At 41.4% G+C, this 15,439-nt stretch overlaps 2 protein-coding genes across 4 annotated transcripts; one reads left to right on the top strand and one right to left on the bottom strand.

Moving 5' to 3' along the window:
* Nucleotides 1-18: 18 nt before the first annotated feature.
* Nucleotides 19-9,077, bottom strand: LOC127611320 (MOB-like protein phocein). 3 transcript variants are annotated; one of them, XM_052081800.1, is made up of 9 exons: nt 8,909-9,077; nt 6,886-7,041; nt 3,968-4,030; nt 3,583-3,683; nt 3,411-3,453; nt 3,258-3,344; nt 3,089-3,168; nt 2,911-3,022; nt 19-1,889 (listed from the first exon to the last, which is right to left on the bottom strand). In XM_052081800.1, the coding sequence occupies exons 1-9, from the start codon at nt 8,909-8,911 to the stop codon at nt 1,755-1,757; spliced, it is 780 nt and encodes a 259-aa protein (XP_051937760.1). In that variant the 5' UTR covers nt 8,912-9,077; the 3' UTR covers nt 19-1,754. The 3 variants fall into 3 exon arrangements, with proteins under 3 accessions (XP_051937760.1, XP_051937758.1, XP_051937759.1); XM_052081798.1 differs by lacking the exons at nt 6,886-7,041; nt 8,909-9,077 and adding an exon at nt 4,566-4,721; XM_052081799.1 differs by lacking the exons at nt 19-1,889; nt 2,911-3,022; nt 3,089-3,168; ... (2 more) ...; nt 3,583-3,683; nt 3,968-4,030 and adding exons at nt 6,422-6,621; nt 6,702-6,791.
* A 384-nt stretch (nt 9,078-9,461) lies between these two features.
* On the top strand, nt 9,462-14,706 carry hspd1 (heat shock 60 protein 1). The gene is made up of 11 exons (XM_052081782.1): nt 9,462-9,619; nt 10,566-10,741; nt 10,861-11,196; nt 11,287-11,382; nt 12,283-12,376; nt 12,473-12,641; nt 12,730-12,829; nt 13,069-13,314; nt 13,383-13,557; nt 13,631-13,809; nt 13,887-14,706. Exons 2-11 carry the CDS (start codon nt 10,568-10,570, stop codon nt 14,046-14,048), a joined length of 1,731 nt encoding a protein of 576 aa, XP_051937742.1. The 5' UTR covers nt 9,462-9,619; nt 10,566-10,567; the 3' UTR covers nt 14,049-14,706.
* Nucleotides 14,707-15,439: the final 733 nt, after the last annotated feature.

The raw sequence follows: 15,439 nt of genomic DNA, 5'->3' as shown, positions 1-15,439 counted from the left end.
TACACATTTTCACACAAGTTCCAGAATAATAAGTCTTTTATTATGAGACATCATGAAAATGTCACAAACAGTAACAAAGTTTTTTCTTTTTGTTGTTCATTAAAAAAATGGATTATATTAAGTAAAATAACTTTTTTTTCAGTTCACTTAAACAAAAAAGTGGATTAGATTAAACCAAATAACTTAATGAGGGTGACAGAAAGGAAGGGGTGTAAACATGGCCGACATTATGCTTTTTAAGCTGACGTTTCAGCCACATCATGAATATTGTGAGCACACTTGGACAGCTCGGAGTTGTTTGTTCACTAACGCACGTCACGTGTACGTTTTGAGGATATTTTTTTTTGGTAGCCTCTTAAAGTCTGCAAGCTAAATTACTGATTGACCCTCCCACCCCCTTTCCTCGACACAAAATGGCAGCCGACAAAGAGCGAAAATGAAGCAAACGTAGAAAAAACAGTGAAGTACTGTCGGGAAAATAAGCTCAAACAGGCTATTTACACAGGGGATGGCTGTCAATAGTGTGTGCCTTTGTCAACAATACCGACACTGTATTTTTCGGACTATAAGTTGCACTTATTTGTGTGCATATTTGGCTGGTCTTGCGATTTATACTCCGGTGCGACTTGTACACACTATATTAAAATTTGAGCCCGAACACCTAAAATCCTTGTCATCTACTCTTGTTGACTTTTTGTACTTTACCGCCACCTTCTGCACACTGGTAGTAATGCGCCAGAAGTATTTGCCGACTGCGAAGACAGTAGAAGTAGTCATGCATTCCCACTTGTGGCCACCTTCTGTGCTGTACGCTAAGGAAGGTGGCAGTAATGCAACTGAACTATACCAACCATCAAAATAAAGTAAAGGAAGAAAAAGAAGCAGAACAACAAGAACTGTAGTCATGGTAACGAAAGTGTGATGTAACTGCTACCGCAGCAGACATACGTCTGCCACAACAAGGATTTACTCTTTACACCAGCAAAAGGTGCAGTAAGTGTCCAGGATTCTACATTTGGCCACAATGCCACACAGGATTTTTGATGAGGTCAGCCATTTCAAACCTAAAATGTTCTTAAAGAGTTACTAACGACATTTTTGAAGGCAACAACAACTCATTTGGTGCTGTCAACACAGGGTGTGTTTTCAGTTTGATACCCCACTCCGGGGGAGTGTGCGTTTGGAAAGGTCGAGCGCACTCCCCTTTCCAAATGCAGCCTGTTATAAAGCAATCAGCAGTTCAGGCATGAAGTTTCCTTTCCTTGTACTGTATGACCCACTGATCTGCGGCACTCCTTTTTCGGCGCACTGTTTGAACAACGCTCTGAATTTCTCAACGCTCAGAAGAGTCAGGAAGTTGGTATTGTTTTTTGGGGGTCAAATAAATGTCACCCAAAATCCAACTAATACTGCGGAGCAACGGCTATGTTTTATTTTTTTCATGATGCATTTTTTGACTGGTACGACACATACTCCGGAGCGACATATAGTCCGAAAAATACAGTCAATCATTGAGATTTTTTTTTTCCTTTTGCAAATCCAGCTTCTCAATACATAAAAGGTTCCCTAAAGGAGAAGTGTGTTGCTTTTTAACAAACAAGAGAAGGAAACTAAATTGTCCCGCAGGCTTCCCTTGCACTTGACGTTGTTGACGAAGGAGCAACAAGGTGCTGGGCAGTAGGTCTTAATACACTGTACAGTAGTGTGTGTTAGATGTTTGTGTGCGTGTGCGGGCGTATTCACGTGGGTTTCGCTCAGGCCTCGCTCTCGCCGGCCGATGAGGTGTTCTGCACCTCCTCCTCCAAAATGGGCACGATCAGGTTGTCCTTGGACATCAGGTTGTACTTCATCACAAAGCGGGTGAAGCGGTGACACAGGAATGTTTCATTCTGTTGGTGTACAAATCATCATTCATCATAAAAAAAAAAGCTGTGTTATGTACAACTAAAAAAAAGTTGGCGTTCAGGTGAAACTAAAATAAAACTGTAGGGAAGCATCGCACACTTATAGCTCAGCAGAATGGGCGAAATTTGGGAGAAGCTGACATGGGTTGTTATTCGCTAAAAAATATACCTATTAACGGTGCGTAGAATCCCAGTACTTGTTACGTTTTTTGTTTGTTGTGTTTTTGTTTTTTGCCTCGTCTTTTTCAACCCACTCCACGAACCTGAAATCTTACATTGTGTAGTACAAAAATAAATTATTTGTATTGGATTTGCAATATTTCTGTACCACAGGATTATTTTGCTCTCTTTATAACATTTCAAAAATGTATAAAAATAACGTATGGTACTGAAGAAATGAACTTGTCTACTCTATATTTAGTCACATTTTTTAAATGCACTTCAAAAGGATGTACTTCAATTAGTTTTGCTCCAAAGTCATCACAGTTTATGAGAGCTTAGGTTATGAGAGCTGTTTTTGACTTTCCCTCAATAAAAATATTTTTTCAATTGGTAGTACAGTTTATAGGTCACACTACTGGTGCAAAAAGGTTTGAAATGATTTGCCTTGAGTTCATTTTGCTATGACAAACAAAATTATATAGCGGGCGTGTGTAGACTTACCCACTGTGTAATATACATATTCATATAATGAAAATATTGACTAAATAGATTACAATTTCTTAATGTACGTTTTTTTTTAAATTTGGTGATAAAATGAGAGCCAACCTAAACCCAAAATTAACCATAAAGAGTAGATTAGATTAGAATAACAACAGCAGTTAAAATGACTTTGTATTACAGAATCCAGGTATGAAGAATGTATTACAGAATCCAGGTATGAAGTGACATTCTGATAAGTTTTTTAATCAACTTTCCTCCGATGTTCTCATTCATTACGATGCATAAAACTACATTTTTTCGCCCATCTCACAGGTGACTAGTGTCATTTCCCAAGCCAACGCACCTCATATTTGTCAAATATCTGGCGGTGGTGGAAGTAAGCGTGCGAGAATATCCGATAGATGCGGCGGCACACCGACCCCAACTTGGCCACCGATGACTCCTTGATGCTCACCCTAGAAAAGCAAATCAGATGAATTAGCTTGGCAAAAATACATTAAAGACATGCACGAGTAATCCACCTGCTGGGGAAGTATTTGTTGCTATTGAGAAGACAGGCAGCACCGTCCAGTGTGTGCCTGGTGTAGTCAATGGCGGGGCACTGCACGTGTCAAAAACACACACCCACACACAAAAGTTAACACAAGATGGTCAGTGACAACGGGGGCGGCGGAGCAGTTGCAGACATGCCTCTTTGGGGGTCTTATGAGCAGCGCATAAAAAGATCCACTGCTCGGTGGCCGTCATCTGTGTGCATGTGTCTGGATGGCACTCGCTCTGGAAGCCCAACACCAACATCACTAGAGCACCTGTGACGCTTCACGGCATGGTATGTGCACCTACCTGGAGTTTGACCGCTAGCCCGTTGAGCTCCAAGCAGAACTGTCTACAGTTGACACACACAAAGACAGATGCTCAAATAAGTTCTTTGCATGTCGTTCATACCCCTAAACTCCTTATGTTGGGTACCTGTTAAACCAAGGACGCCTCTGGAATTAAGATATCATATTCATACCTGAGGTGCTCATATTTCCACACACCCTCATCCTGACCCTCGGGGGGTTCCAGGATTTTATCGATATTGGAGCAATCCGAGCGGATGTTCTGCTGAATGTACTGTAACACAAACCCAAAAAAATGGACTCTGAGACACAGCAAAGTACTCTGCCCCGAGTTGCTAATGAAAGAGCAAACAGGCAATGGCTGTTTTTTTTACCCTGAATTGCAATTCAAGCCATACATTATGATCTCACACAACAAGCAACAAGAGGTTGCACAACCTTATATATATCCTTTTTTTTATTCCATTAAAACCACTCTCATGGCAGATTGTCTTGGGAAGGAAGTGGAGTGCTGATTGAATAACACAGGCACGCGCTTATAGATATGAGCTCACACACCTGTTGAACAGCCAGGGTGCTGTCCATCTCCTCAAATGACTCATCCGGCCAGTTGTAGAAATCCTAAAGAAAAGGAATGACGAGATTAGGTGACAAAACAAGTGCTTCAAAATAATCCCAATACGGACACGAGATAAAGTTACTACAAAAGCAAATACAAGCGAAAAGCATACAAAAACACCCACTGAAATCTGTTTGCGTCCAATTTATAACTACAAAGTTAGCTTGAGGCGAGCTCATTACGTCAACTGGGCTATGACTGCTTCCTGCAAAGCTAACACATTCGGAGGGTTGGTGCTGGAAAGAGAGCGACTATTGTTTGTTCATATTTTTTGTATTTGGCAATGTACACAAGAGTGTTTCTGCAATCAAATCTATCGATGGAGGCAGGGGCGAGTTCCAGAAACTAGACCAAGGAAATGCTAATATCAGCTAGCTGACTAGCATCAGCGCGAGCCCTTCCGACTGGAAGTCAGAGATCGACAATTTCGACATTAATCCGGCGGTAAAACCTCGCCAGTCGGGTGGGGGCCAGTCACGTCGTGTCGGTGTGTCATTTTAAGCGGTATTGGCCCCTTTCCGGTGGGCGACAACGCACCTTTGCCTTGGTTCCAGGCCGATTCCTCCTGAGAACTGCAGTGCCCTCCGCCATGACCATCTCGACAGAATACCCGGATGTGGGACAGCCGCTGGGATGTAGTAGGGGACATAAGCGCGACTTTACAGCACGACCGTCACCAACGTCGAAATGCATCAAATGCATTTCGCAGTACTGTACTAGGTTCAATACAGTTCCTTCATTAAAGTACTTTCAATTTTGTGTTACACCCACGTCTTCTCGATACTACAAAAATATTGCACGAGTCCTCTGTTCTGTTTACGACGAGTTTGTATGCATATCGGAATGAGAGGTCTTGTAAAGTAACAATGAAAACAGTATTTCACTCAGAGTCACATTTGTAAGAAGTACAATTCTGGGTCGTAAAAATAAAACTGTCAAAAGAAAAACAGCATGGGATTTATTGCGCTGTGCGTCGTAACCTGAAAATGTATGTTGAAGCCGAGAGTCTTCTGTACGTCATTGTTATAAATCGTTTTCCAAGCTAATTTGTGTGTTATTCAACGTTGCATGAAAAAATGCGTGTTGGGTGAGAATCATATTCATTATCATGTTACTGAAATGACGACAGGCTGCTGGCTGGTTATGGATAACCTACACAGTACAATACAGTACAGTATTTGGTAGTACAATACAGTACAGTATTGTACTACCAAATCTTTATGGTGGGCGGGCATCCGCCATTCAAACAGTGGGGACTGTTGTGCATTGCCGTATGAATAAAGGCGAGTTGTAGTTAGCTTATGTTACACTTTAAGTGAGAAAAAAATCTAATGGTTAAAAAAGCCAAAAGCAAATAGTCCAGCTGGGGATTTATCTCAGACCAGAAAAAACAACTCCCTTCACAAAAAAATACTGTAAAGCAATTTGTGCTATCCACCCTTTCACCATGGACATGTGTCAGACTCGAGGCACGGGAGTCAAGCAAATAATGTGCCTCGACTTCATGTTTGTTGCTAAAATACCAAAATTGCAAAGTCTTCACTCTTAAAATGGAGATATTGCCAGCATTTTTTGTTACCAATCACTCTTTTAAAATAAATCTAATATTTGAACATTTTAAACTTGCCTCTATCAAAACTAGTTTTTTTTAATCACTTTGCTAGTTGTATATATGTAATGAGTATTTTGGTGTATATATGTATGAGACAATCATACATTTGGGTTCCATTCAGGTCTAACACAAGCTCCAAATCCACGATAATGCATGATAATGCAAACTTTGAAGAAGAGTCTATCATCTCTCCATACAAGGGCGGAGAAAACAATATGCTGGAGAGGCTTAACTGGCAGATTGCTGACGGGAGTGGGATATAACTCTCGGTGTAGCATCATCCCTGGATAAAGTAATCAATATTACTCATCAACAACATTATACTATTGATGCTGCTCATCTAAAAGAGATATAAGATAAGAAATCCTTTATTAGTCTCGGAATGGTTCTCAAATTCCCAATTTACAGCAGCAAGGTTATGAAAGGAAGAAGTAGAAGAACAAAATATAGCAGCTGCTGGAAAGGCAGTACAAATATTTAAGTATTTTTTAATTGGATTTCATTTTTTAAATTTTTGTCAAATTCAGTATGACCCAGCTAGGCAATTGGGCGGCACCCTCGAACAGTCGATTGACGAGGCGCCCCTGCAACTATAAAACAATAGAAATAAACCCTCAGAGCACGTGCTCTAAATAAACACTCACAAAAATCTTAAGTCATATTTTCCTCGTGTCAATCCTATTTTACACTAACATTTTACAAAACAGCGACAAGCTTTGCTACCATTTAAAAGTGTCTGGTTTTTTTTTTGGTAACACTAAAAAATCATCAAGGAAAACTGTACGTTGAGACAGAAGCCAATGGCCCATTTTTATTATTGTAACAAAATGTGATTAGAATTATTTACAGTTGGCATAAACAAAACAAACAAAAAAAGACATGATTTCTTCTTCTCTCGCTTTCTCTTTCTTCTTTCTAGCACATCTTGCCTTAATCCACATATTTGCCCAGAATGTCTCCATCGCGGAACAGGAAGTACTCCTACATGGCAAAACGAGACCATGAAGTATGAAATGCAAGACAATGATAAAAAGCTTGATTAGACAAAAAAGGTACCACACCTTATCGTCCAAAGTGACTTTAGTTCCACCATACTCTGGTAGGAGGACCTTCTCACCGACCTTCACACTGACTGGCTGTAAATTTCCTTTCTGCCAAGAAAAATATCAACAATCGAGTTGGTTATATTACAAGATGGAAAAAAAAACATGCTCTCGACCCTCAAACACTTTATCATGTTCTGACCTGGTTGACAGATCCGGGTCCAACTGCCAACACTGTGGCCTGCAGCACTTTGCCTTGAGACTTCTCAGGCAGCATGATGCCGCCCTTGGTTACCGTCTCTGCCGTGAAACGTTCCACCAGGACGCGGTCGAACAGTGGCAGGAATTTTCTGAAGGCCTGCAAAATTTTACAAACCAATAGCAAAATGATGCGAAAAAGGTGGCATACTTGCAGTTTTAACGTTAAATGAAGGATGCATTAAAATGTATCTTTTTAAAAAATATATATATAACGGTATTACTGTTTGGATAATAATGTTTTGACCAGAATTTAATGTTAAACATGTTATTTTTTATTATTCCTTTTTTGAGAGCATATTGTGACTCAATTCTCTTAATATTGTAAAATTGCAAGTTTTCATATAGCAAAATATAATATACTTTGCTACAATACTGTAGTGTCGTTCTTGAATGAAATACATCTTATTGCAAAACATTTTGACTTGTAAAATTTCATTTTTTTGGGGTCAAACAACATGTTTTCTTACCAGTAATAAAATTACCACTTTATTCTCATGAAAACAACGTTTGCAAAAGTTTTTATTAATGCAACTCAATTCTTTCGACATTATTATCCAATTACATCACTTTATGCTTTTGTTTGTGTGTGTGTGTGTCTTTTCTGTGTATGACCCAGAAGAAGTCGGTACCAATAAATAAATAAATAACTGTTGATTAGCACAAAACTCCATGAGGCCACCGGAGGGTATTAATGTTTTTTTCCCACCACCAATCAACCGTAGGCTTTTTTTCAACTTTTACTGTCAACCTGCAAAGCAAACTTAGTGCCAAACAAATTACATTTAAGTTAAGTTGTTGTCATACTTGAATAAGCTCGGTTTTGGTTAAAATGTTGTAAGATTCGGCCATGAGGAATGATTAACATGATGGGATGGTTGGATGGAAGTGGGAAGCACATGACAAAAGTTATTCGAGTGAGTGCAATGAAAGTCAGCTCGTCTTCATTTTTGGTTTAGCTGGCAATTAACAGACATCAGCTAGCTGTAAAAGTGATGGGCTAGGCACGGCAGACGTTCATGTGACATTGACTCAAGGTCGCTTGTGGGTGGTGAGGGGGAGTTGTTTGAAGGCTATGGGGGTCATTTCACTTTAATTGCAAACACGAAACTAAGGAATGTGTTTCACACTAGATATTCCATTGACATTTCACTGTAAATTTTAGTTTGTAGGAGAAAATGTTCTTTATACAACACTTCAATAGGATACATAGATTGCCTACCAGGTAAAATTTATCCCTATTTGCCCATCTTTTCAAATGAACAGTACTGATGTGTGCCTTTCCAAATTAACCACTGTATAATAAAACTAGAATAAAGTAAAAGTGCATACACCACGAAAACACCTAACTGACACACTATGGAGGGGAAACAATTGCCAGTCATTTTGTTTTATTTTATACTTCCCACAGCTATATTAAAACCCTAATGATTTTTCATTAAAACAGAACTACTTATATTATCCTGCGCAGCCAAATGGGGTTTTTATGTCACAATAATTTGTCTATGGTTATCATAACATTTTCAATCATCTTTACCATCAGTGGTACCCTTCTGATGGGGAATTACACAAAACAGCTAAAGGAAAAAACAATTTGCCACACACTATCTTCATGCGTAGTTCACATCATTGAATTACTATGGAAATGAATAACGCTGTTAACACGTGGTTGAATCTCACTCCTGACAATATAATCACGCCCAAATAACACATGGCGTTCATTCATTACCCTGCAGGTTACGGTACCTACTCATTATGCCTCACCCCGGTCATGTTTATTTGTAAGTTTAACAAATGTTATGAGTCAGTTGTTTCCTTAGTTGCATGACCTTGTCAATGACTGGTTATGGAAGGCTAACATTACATGCTACTCGATGCTAGCCGGCAAATATGTTAGCATGATAGCTAGGTTTACGAATAACACTTTTATGTCATTATAATATATAAACAGCTGTGTGCAAGCTTACCATGACTTAATTAGTGACGTCTGTAGGTCGACGGCGTGTGGATCCGACTCGAGGTTGCTCTCGGTGAGGGTGGATGTGACAACCTGATCAAGGAGAATCGCTCCACGTGAGGAAACGTCCAGAAAGGTTGGTGCGCATGCGCCCTGCGTGCGACCTGAGGGTGTTCTGGAAAGAGCGAGGAAATTCCAACAAGTTACGTGGTAAATCGAAATAATGCTATTTTTTTTACAAACAAATGTCGCTTATTATTAGAATAATCTTGATAAGGAATAAAATTGATACGCCACTATTTAGCTTTTTAACGAATTTCCGCATTGAGCAACATTGCACAATGTCAACTTTGACCTCTTTTTTTCCCTCCAATAGGGCAAAGAGAATTTTCTGGAATTTTGGCCCCGGAACGAGCATTCATTTATCTAAACTCAACCTTTTTAAAGTTACCGGGCAAAATTGAATCGTTTTTGCAATTTTTATTGTACGAACCCATTATTACAATTGAAATAGGGTTTAAAATATCTTTAAAAGGGCGACAAAATAACTTTTTGTGACAGGAATAGCGTTATTCAGAATCCGGGGCTTGCCGGCGGAGTTCCCGGATGTGTGATAGGCCATGTGCGTCTCCATCAGTCAGCCCTCACCTCCAGTCGTTATATCACCTCGTCTGACAGACGTGCCTCCTCTGCAGCCGCTTTAACAACACACACCTTGCGAGTAAGTGTTAATATTATTTAAATAACCGTATGCCAACGGCTACAACTAACAGTCATTGTAGCTACACTGGCTTATAACAAAACAATTTGCTTAGAAAAGAAGATAAAAATGTGACTAGCTTGCTACCTAGCTTCACTCGCTTCTTGCTAACAGATTTTATCACTTTTCTGCGGGATCACAAGTGTCACTTGCTTCTTGCTAACAGATTTGACCATTTTTCTGCAAGGACACATTTACTTAAGTTATTGTTTCACGCTCAAATAAATGTCCTTAACTGAGATAATGTTACACCAGAGAGTCCACGGTTAACAATCATGTAATTGCGTGGTGGGTATCATGTGCAGGGAGAGTGACTTTAATTTGGTGAATGAATTGACGAGCTTTTCAGAAGGGAATGGTCGTAGTTCTGTAGTAGTGGTTGTTCATCAGGCGTGGAGAGATGGAGAGGTACTTGCGCATGCGTTTTTGCTATTTGACCTTGTGACGCACGACCCCGCAAGAGGACACGTGGGTTGGTGAATGAGCAATGTCACGCTCATCAAATATCTCATTCGCGTTTACGCAAAAGGCACCGGAGGCTGGTTTGGGTGAAATTTAATGGCTTTAGAGCAATGGTTCAAATGTATTTTTTAATAGTATGTGAATTGAAGTATGATGTTTTGTTTAAACTGATTCGAATGTATACAAAATGCTAATAAACCAATCAGTTATGTTGTTACTCAATTGGAAATCAAGTGTAAGTTTGTTCATTCGATTCCTATCCCACCAATGGCCATAAAGGGCCTCTTCTATATGGTGTTGTGGAATGGACAAATAGACTCGGACAATGATTGCCTACTCGTACTTTGCTTCCAATTATACTTAGCAAGCATCCTTAAAAAAACAAAACATGCCACTATTAAACAGCGGCATTTAAACATGCTACATTTCTTCTTTGTTTCCACAGACATGTTTCATCTCCCCACAATCATGAAGCAGGTGAGGCCCGTGTGCCGGAAGCTCGCGCCTCACCTCACCCGTGCCTACGCCAAGGATGTCAAATTCGGCGCAGATGCCCGTGCCCTTATGCTACAAGGGGTTGACCTATTGGCCGATACCGTCGCCGTGACAATGGGCCCAAAGGTACGAAATGACAGCGAATGCAACAGTCAAACACAATTTGTTTAGTCACTTGGTTAGTGTTATAAAAAAATCAACAACCTAAGAAGAATTCAAAGAAATGATTATTGGGTCTGTTGCAGGGCCGCACGGTCATCATCGAGCAGAGCTGGGGTAGCCCGAAGGTGACCAAGGATGGTGTGACAGTGGCCAAGAGCATTGATTTGAAGGACAAGTACAAGAACATCGGTGCCAAGCTGGTGCAGGATGTAGCCAACAACACCAACGAGGAGGCAGGCGACGGCACCACCACCGCTACCGTGCTTGCACGCGCCATCGCCAAGGAGGGCTTTGACACCATCAGCAAGGGTGCCAACCCCGTGGAGATCCGCCGCGGTGTCATGATGGCCGTCGAAACAGTCATCAGTGAGCTCAAGCGCCTTTCCAAGCCAGTCACCACACCTGAGGAGATTGCACAGGTGCGCACGTTCATTAACAAGAAGGTCAAACTGCTTAACACCGGTTGAATATACCTGTAGATTAAATTACATTTTGGTCATGTCTTTTAGGTTGCCACCATATCAGCCAATGGTGACACAGACATTGGGAATGTCATTTCCAATGCGATGAAGAAAGTCGGTCGCAAGGGTGTCATCACTGTGAAGGTCAGTGACTTTTTAGGTTGTCCATTTGAGATAATAAAATACTGTGTGTGGGGAGGTGGGGGCGACTGTGATTTAGAATTCGAAAAATACGGTCATTGATTGGAATGCTGTAAAATTAGGTGTCAGACTTAAACTGTCATTTAAGATAAGATATCCTTTATTTGTCCCACACTGGGGAAATTTACAACATTACCTGTATTTTATTTTGGAAGAGCATTCATGGGCAGAAATTATTGGAACACCATACTTATTAATAATAATAGTATTAATTATTATTCATTGTTCATTTTAATGTCTGGTACCACTAAAGGTGCATTATATGACTAAGAGCGCTTTCAGAATTATTCTCTGAATGCGCACTGGTGAAGTGATTTTGGTTATCACGAAAAACATGGCTAGATGTCACCTCTTGACTTAAAAATTTGAGTTTGTTGTCATCGCGTGTGTGTAAATAAAGGTACCGTGAAGGTGAAAATGTACACAATTGAATTTTCAGTGAGGATCGCACTTGGCTTCAGGGAAACTGAAATAAGTTTCATTTTAAAATTCAGTTTCAAGTTTACTGACCTACAATTGCACAGTCATAAATTCACATTCTACAATTCAGTTTTTCAGTGCAAAGAAAACAATACAAATTTGGTTTATGTAATTCAGAGTCGGCTTTTGGTGATGCATATTTTAACTCATAGGTTCGGTTTTAAACTAACTATTTAACTAAATATCGAATCAAGCCTTGGTTACTCTAGTTACTGCAGCACACAAAGGATGTCTGCTCAGCTTTTTTTTTCTTTTTTCAACTTATGCATCTATTCGAGGCGCTAACGTCATTTTGTTCCATTGTACAATATTTTAATGTCAAGATGTTTTATATTATAAATGATCTCCATTGCGCTCTTCCAGGATGGAAAAACTCTTCATGATGAGTTGGAAGTCATTGAGGGTATGAAGTTTGACCGTGGTTACATCTCCCCATACTTCATCAACACAGCCAAAGGTAAGAAGCTTGCTTTTTCACCATTGCAACTGCCAACAAACGACTGTGTGATTGCCTTGAATGATGCAACATTGCCTGGATTTTCTAACTGCGCAGGTCAGAAATGTGAGTTCCAGGATGCTTACCTGTTGCTCAGTGAGAAGAAAATCTCCAGCGTGCAGAGCATCGTTCCCGCCCTGGAAATCGCCAACCAGCACCGCAAGCCTCTGGTAATTGTGGCTGAAGATGTGGATGGAGAGGCCCTCAGTACCCTGGTCCTTAACAGGTCAGCTTACAAAATAAATAAAATGAGAATAAAATGATGATTCATTTGATTGATATAATCTGACATGTATGTGTTTGTCATTTTGCAGGCTGAAGGTTGGCCTGCAGGTGGTAGCGGTCAAAGCTCCAGGCTTTGGAGACAACAGGAAGAATCAGCTGAAGGATATGGCAATCGCCACCGGGGGCACTGTAGGTCCAGTTGAATCCCTTGTGAAGACAATTCTGAAGAGAAAAACTCTGCATTGTAAAGTCAAACTACCCACCCCTCATAAAAACGTTAATGTATTACAAAGAACATCCTAACTTTCAAACAAGAGCAAAATAACGACCTAATGGTGGCAACCAATCTGTAGTATGAGCAATTGTTGGCTGGTCCTTTGAACCACATCCTCCCTATTATCTGACATCGTACGGTGTGCATTCCTCAGGTGTTCGGCGACGATGCTGTCGGCGTGGCTTTGGAGGACATCCAGGCGCACGACTTCGGCAAGGTGGGCGAGGTGCAGATCACCAAAGACGACACGCTGCTCCTAAAGGGCGCTGGCGCGCCGGCCGATGTGGAGAGGCGGGCGGCCGAAATCGTGGAGCAGTTGGAGAACACCACCAGCGACTACGAGAAGGAGAAACTCAACGAGCGTCTGGCCAAGCTCTCGGATGGCGTGGCCGTGCTTAAGGTGCGTGTGCCGGTCAGGAAGGCCTAACGATCATGAACGGCACGATAACGCCAGCGTGTCTCATGCAGATCGGAGGGACCAGTGATGTGGAGGTCAACGAGAAGAAGGACCGCGTGACGGATGCCCTCAACGCCACCCGGGCCGCCGTGGAGGAAGGTATCGTGCCCGGCGGCGGCTGCGCTCTGCTGCGTTGCATTCCCTCCCTGGACGCCATCAAACCTGCTAACGCCGACCAGAAGATTGGTTAGTAAAGAGCTCACTCATTTTGTGACAAATCTTCTGTGTCGTGGTCTAAGCAGTTCTCGCTCCCTATTAGGTGTGGACATCATCAGGCGGGCGCTGCGCATCCCAGCAATGACCATCGCCAAGAACGCTGGCGTGGAGGGATCGCTCGTGGTGGAGAAGATATTGCAGGGCCCCGCCGAGTTGGGCTACGATGCCATGCTGGGCGAGTACGTCAACATGGTGGAGAAGGGCATCATCGACCCCACCAAGGTATGGTGGTCTTCTTTGGCTATTGTCACTTATCCCAGTGAAAGGTTTTGGGGTTCAAGCGTCCTCTCCCTCTGCAGGTGGTGCGGACGGCCCTGCTGGACGCTGCGGGCGTGGCCTCACTGCTCTCCACTGCCGAGGCGGTGGTCACAGAGATCCCCAAGGAGGAAAAGGAAATGCCGGCTGGCGGGATGGGTGGCATGGGCGGCATGGGTGGCATGGGCGGTGGCATGGGTTTTTAAGAAGACATGTCCACCATACCTCATCGTTCCTTTGTCCCTCCATGACTGTATAGACTAAACAAAATGACACCTCTGAGACTCTGCAGTCAAAACTCACTGAAGACAACTAACGGGAAGTTGGCACTGTGGGTGGTCAACCCTTCCACTTTGCATACCTGGTAGTGCCAGCTTCAATGAGATCAGCTTCTTTTCCACATCGTTAATCCACAACAGGCTGTAAAATACATCGGACTACATATGTCAACGGCCATTTTCTTCCCCTGCAGGAATTCGGGAGCCAAGTTTTCAGGAGCAATGCCCTCTATGGCTTGGTTGAATGTCGGCCATGTCATGATAAAGTAGATCTCGTTCCGACAGATGGAAGATTTAGGAATGATAACTATCAATGTTTATTCCTTTTTGGCATTACATTGAGTTCCTGCAGTGGAAATCTGTCTCAACTTCCTGTAAAGTTCTTACCTTAAAAACAAACGGAGAAAAAAAAGCAACATTGTTTGAAAAGAAAAAAAGACGCAGAGTATGAAGTGAAGCCAGGAATGTGTTGCTGTCATTTATTTGTCATTAATTTTTTTTATATATATTGTATGTCATGGTTTTTGCCCGGCTCATGAACCAGGTGAAGGCTTATTTGATTTAATTAAACTGATTTTTCAACTGATTCCGGATTCATTGTAATTGGACACGATGCCTACAATTTGATACGGATACCACAAAAATCTCGATTCTGAAAAAGCATTCAACACCACTTCAGAAATTTTTCAGAAATGATTAAAACATCCCTTCATATATTTTGTATGTAATAAAAGGGCACACGAGCAGTAAATACTCGGTACCATGTAGGCATTAATAGTGATGATTTTTCTTCTCTGAATATTTCATAAATCCCAAACCTTCTGTGTTCGGGTTCTTGTAATACATATCCTGAAGTATTAATTGCCATCAATATCACAGTCCGCCCTCCATGCAAATGCTGGACAAAGGAGGTAGCCACTAAATCAACAAGTTACTCACCGTGGAATGTGTTTGCAGGGAAACGGTGGCATTTAATTACCACACAGGAAATTTTATTACGCTACTTATAATGCTCGAGTTCTTCCGGGTAGCCCGCTGCTTTTCTGTTGCAATGATTTGTTCTATGGTTGTAACATTTTACTTCTTTGCATTCATTTGCTGCACTTGAAGCAAAGACATCTGTATATAATTTATGTAGAATGTGTGGCATTCAATAATGTGAAAAAAGATTCGAGTCTCCTTCAAGGACATCTTCAAGGCTTGAACTTTACTCTACTTTATGATGGCAGCATAGACTTTTTACCATAGAGGCAGATTTATTCTTACCATTCACATGATGCAGCTATTTTGGTCCTGCTGCCAATTGAAGAGGGGGGCGG

This window comes from Hippocampus zosterae, chromosome 12 (genome assembly GCF_025434085.1).
Source record: "Hippocampus zosterae strain Florida chromosome 12, ASM2543408v3, whole genome shotgun sequence".
NCBI lineage: Eukaryota > Metazoa > Chordata > Actinopteri > Syngnathiformes > Syngnathidae > Hippocampus > Hippocampus zosterae.
The sequence above is the reverse complement of the archived record's forward strand: the minus strand, read 5'-3'. Positions and strand labels throughout refer to the sequence as shown.

What these genes read in the sequence shown, in the direction of transcription:
- LOC127611320 (XM_052081800.1), bottom strand. An exon ending in TGGAAATATGAGCACCTCAG is followed by an intron (nt 3,454 to 3,582) that starts GTATGAATATGA and finishes TGTCAACTGTAG; the next exon opens with ACAGTTCTGCTTGGAGCTCA. An exon ending in AACAAATACTTCCCCAGCAG is followed by an intron (nt 3,023 to 3,088) that starts GTGGATTACTCG and finishes TTGCTTTTCTAG; the next exon opens with GGTGAGCATCAAGGAGTCAT.
- hspd1 (XM_052081782.1), top strand. Translation starts at nt 10,568, where the DNA reads ATGTTTCATCTCCCCACAATCATGAAGCAGGTGAGGCCCGTGTGCCGG. An exon ending in AGGGTGTCATCACTGTGAAG is followed by an intron (nt 11,383 to 12,282) that starts GTCAGTGACTTT and finishes GCGCTCTTCCAG; the next exon opens with GATGGAAAAACTCTTCATGA. An exon ending in ATGGCGTGGCCGTGCTTAAG is followed by an intron (nt 13,315 to 13,382) that starts GTGCGTGTGCCG and finishes TGTCTCATGCAG; the next exon opens with ATCGGAGGGACCAGTGATGT.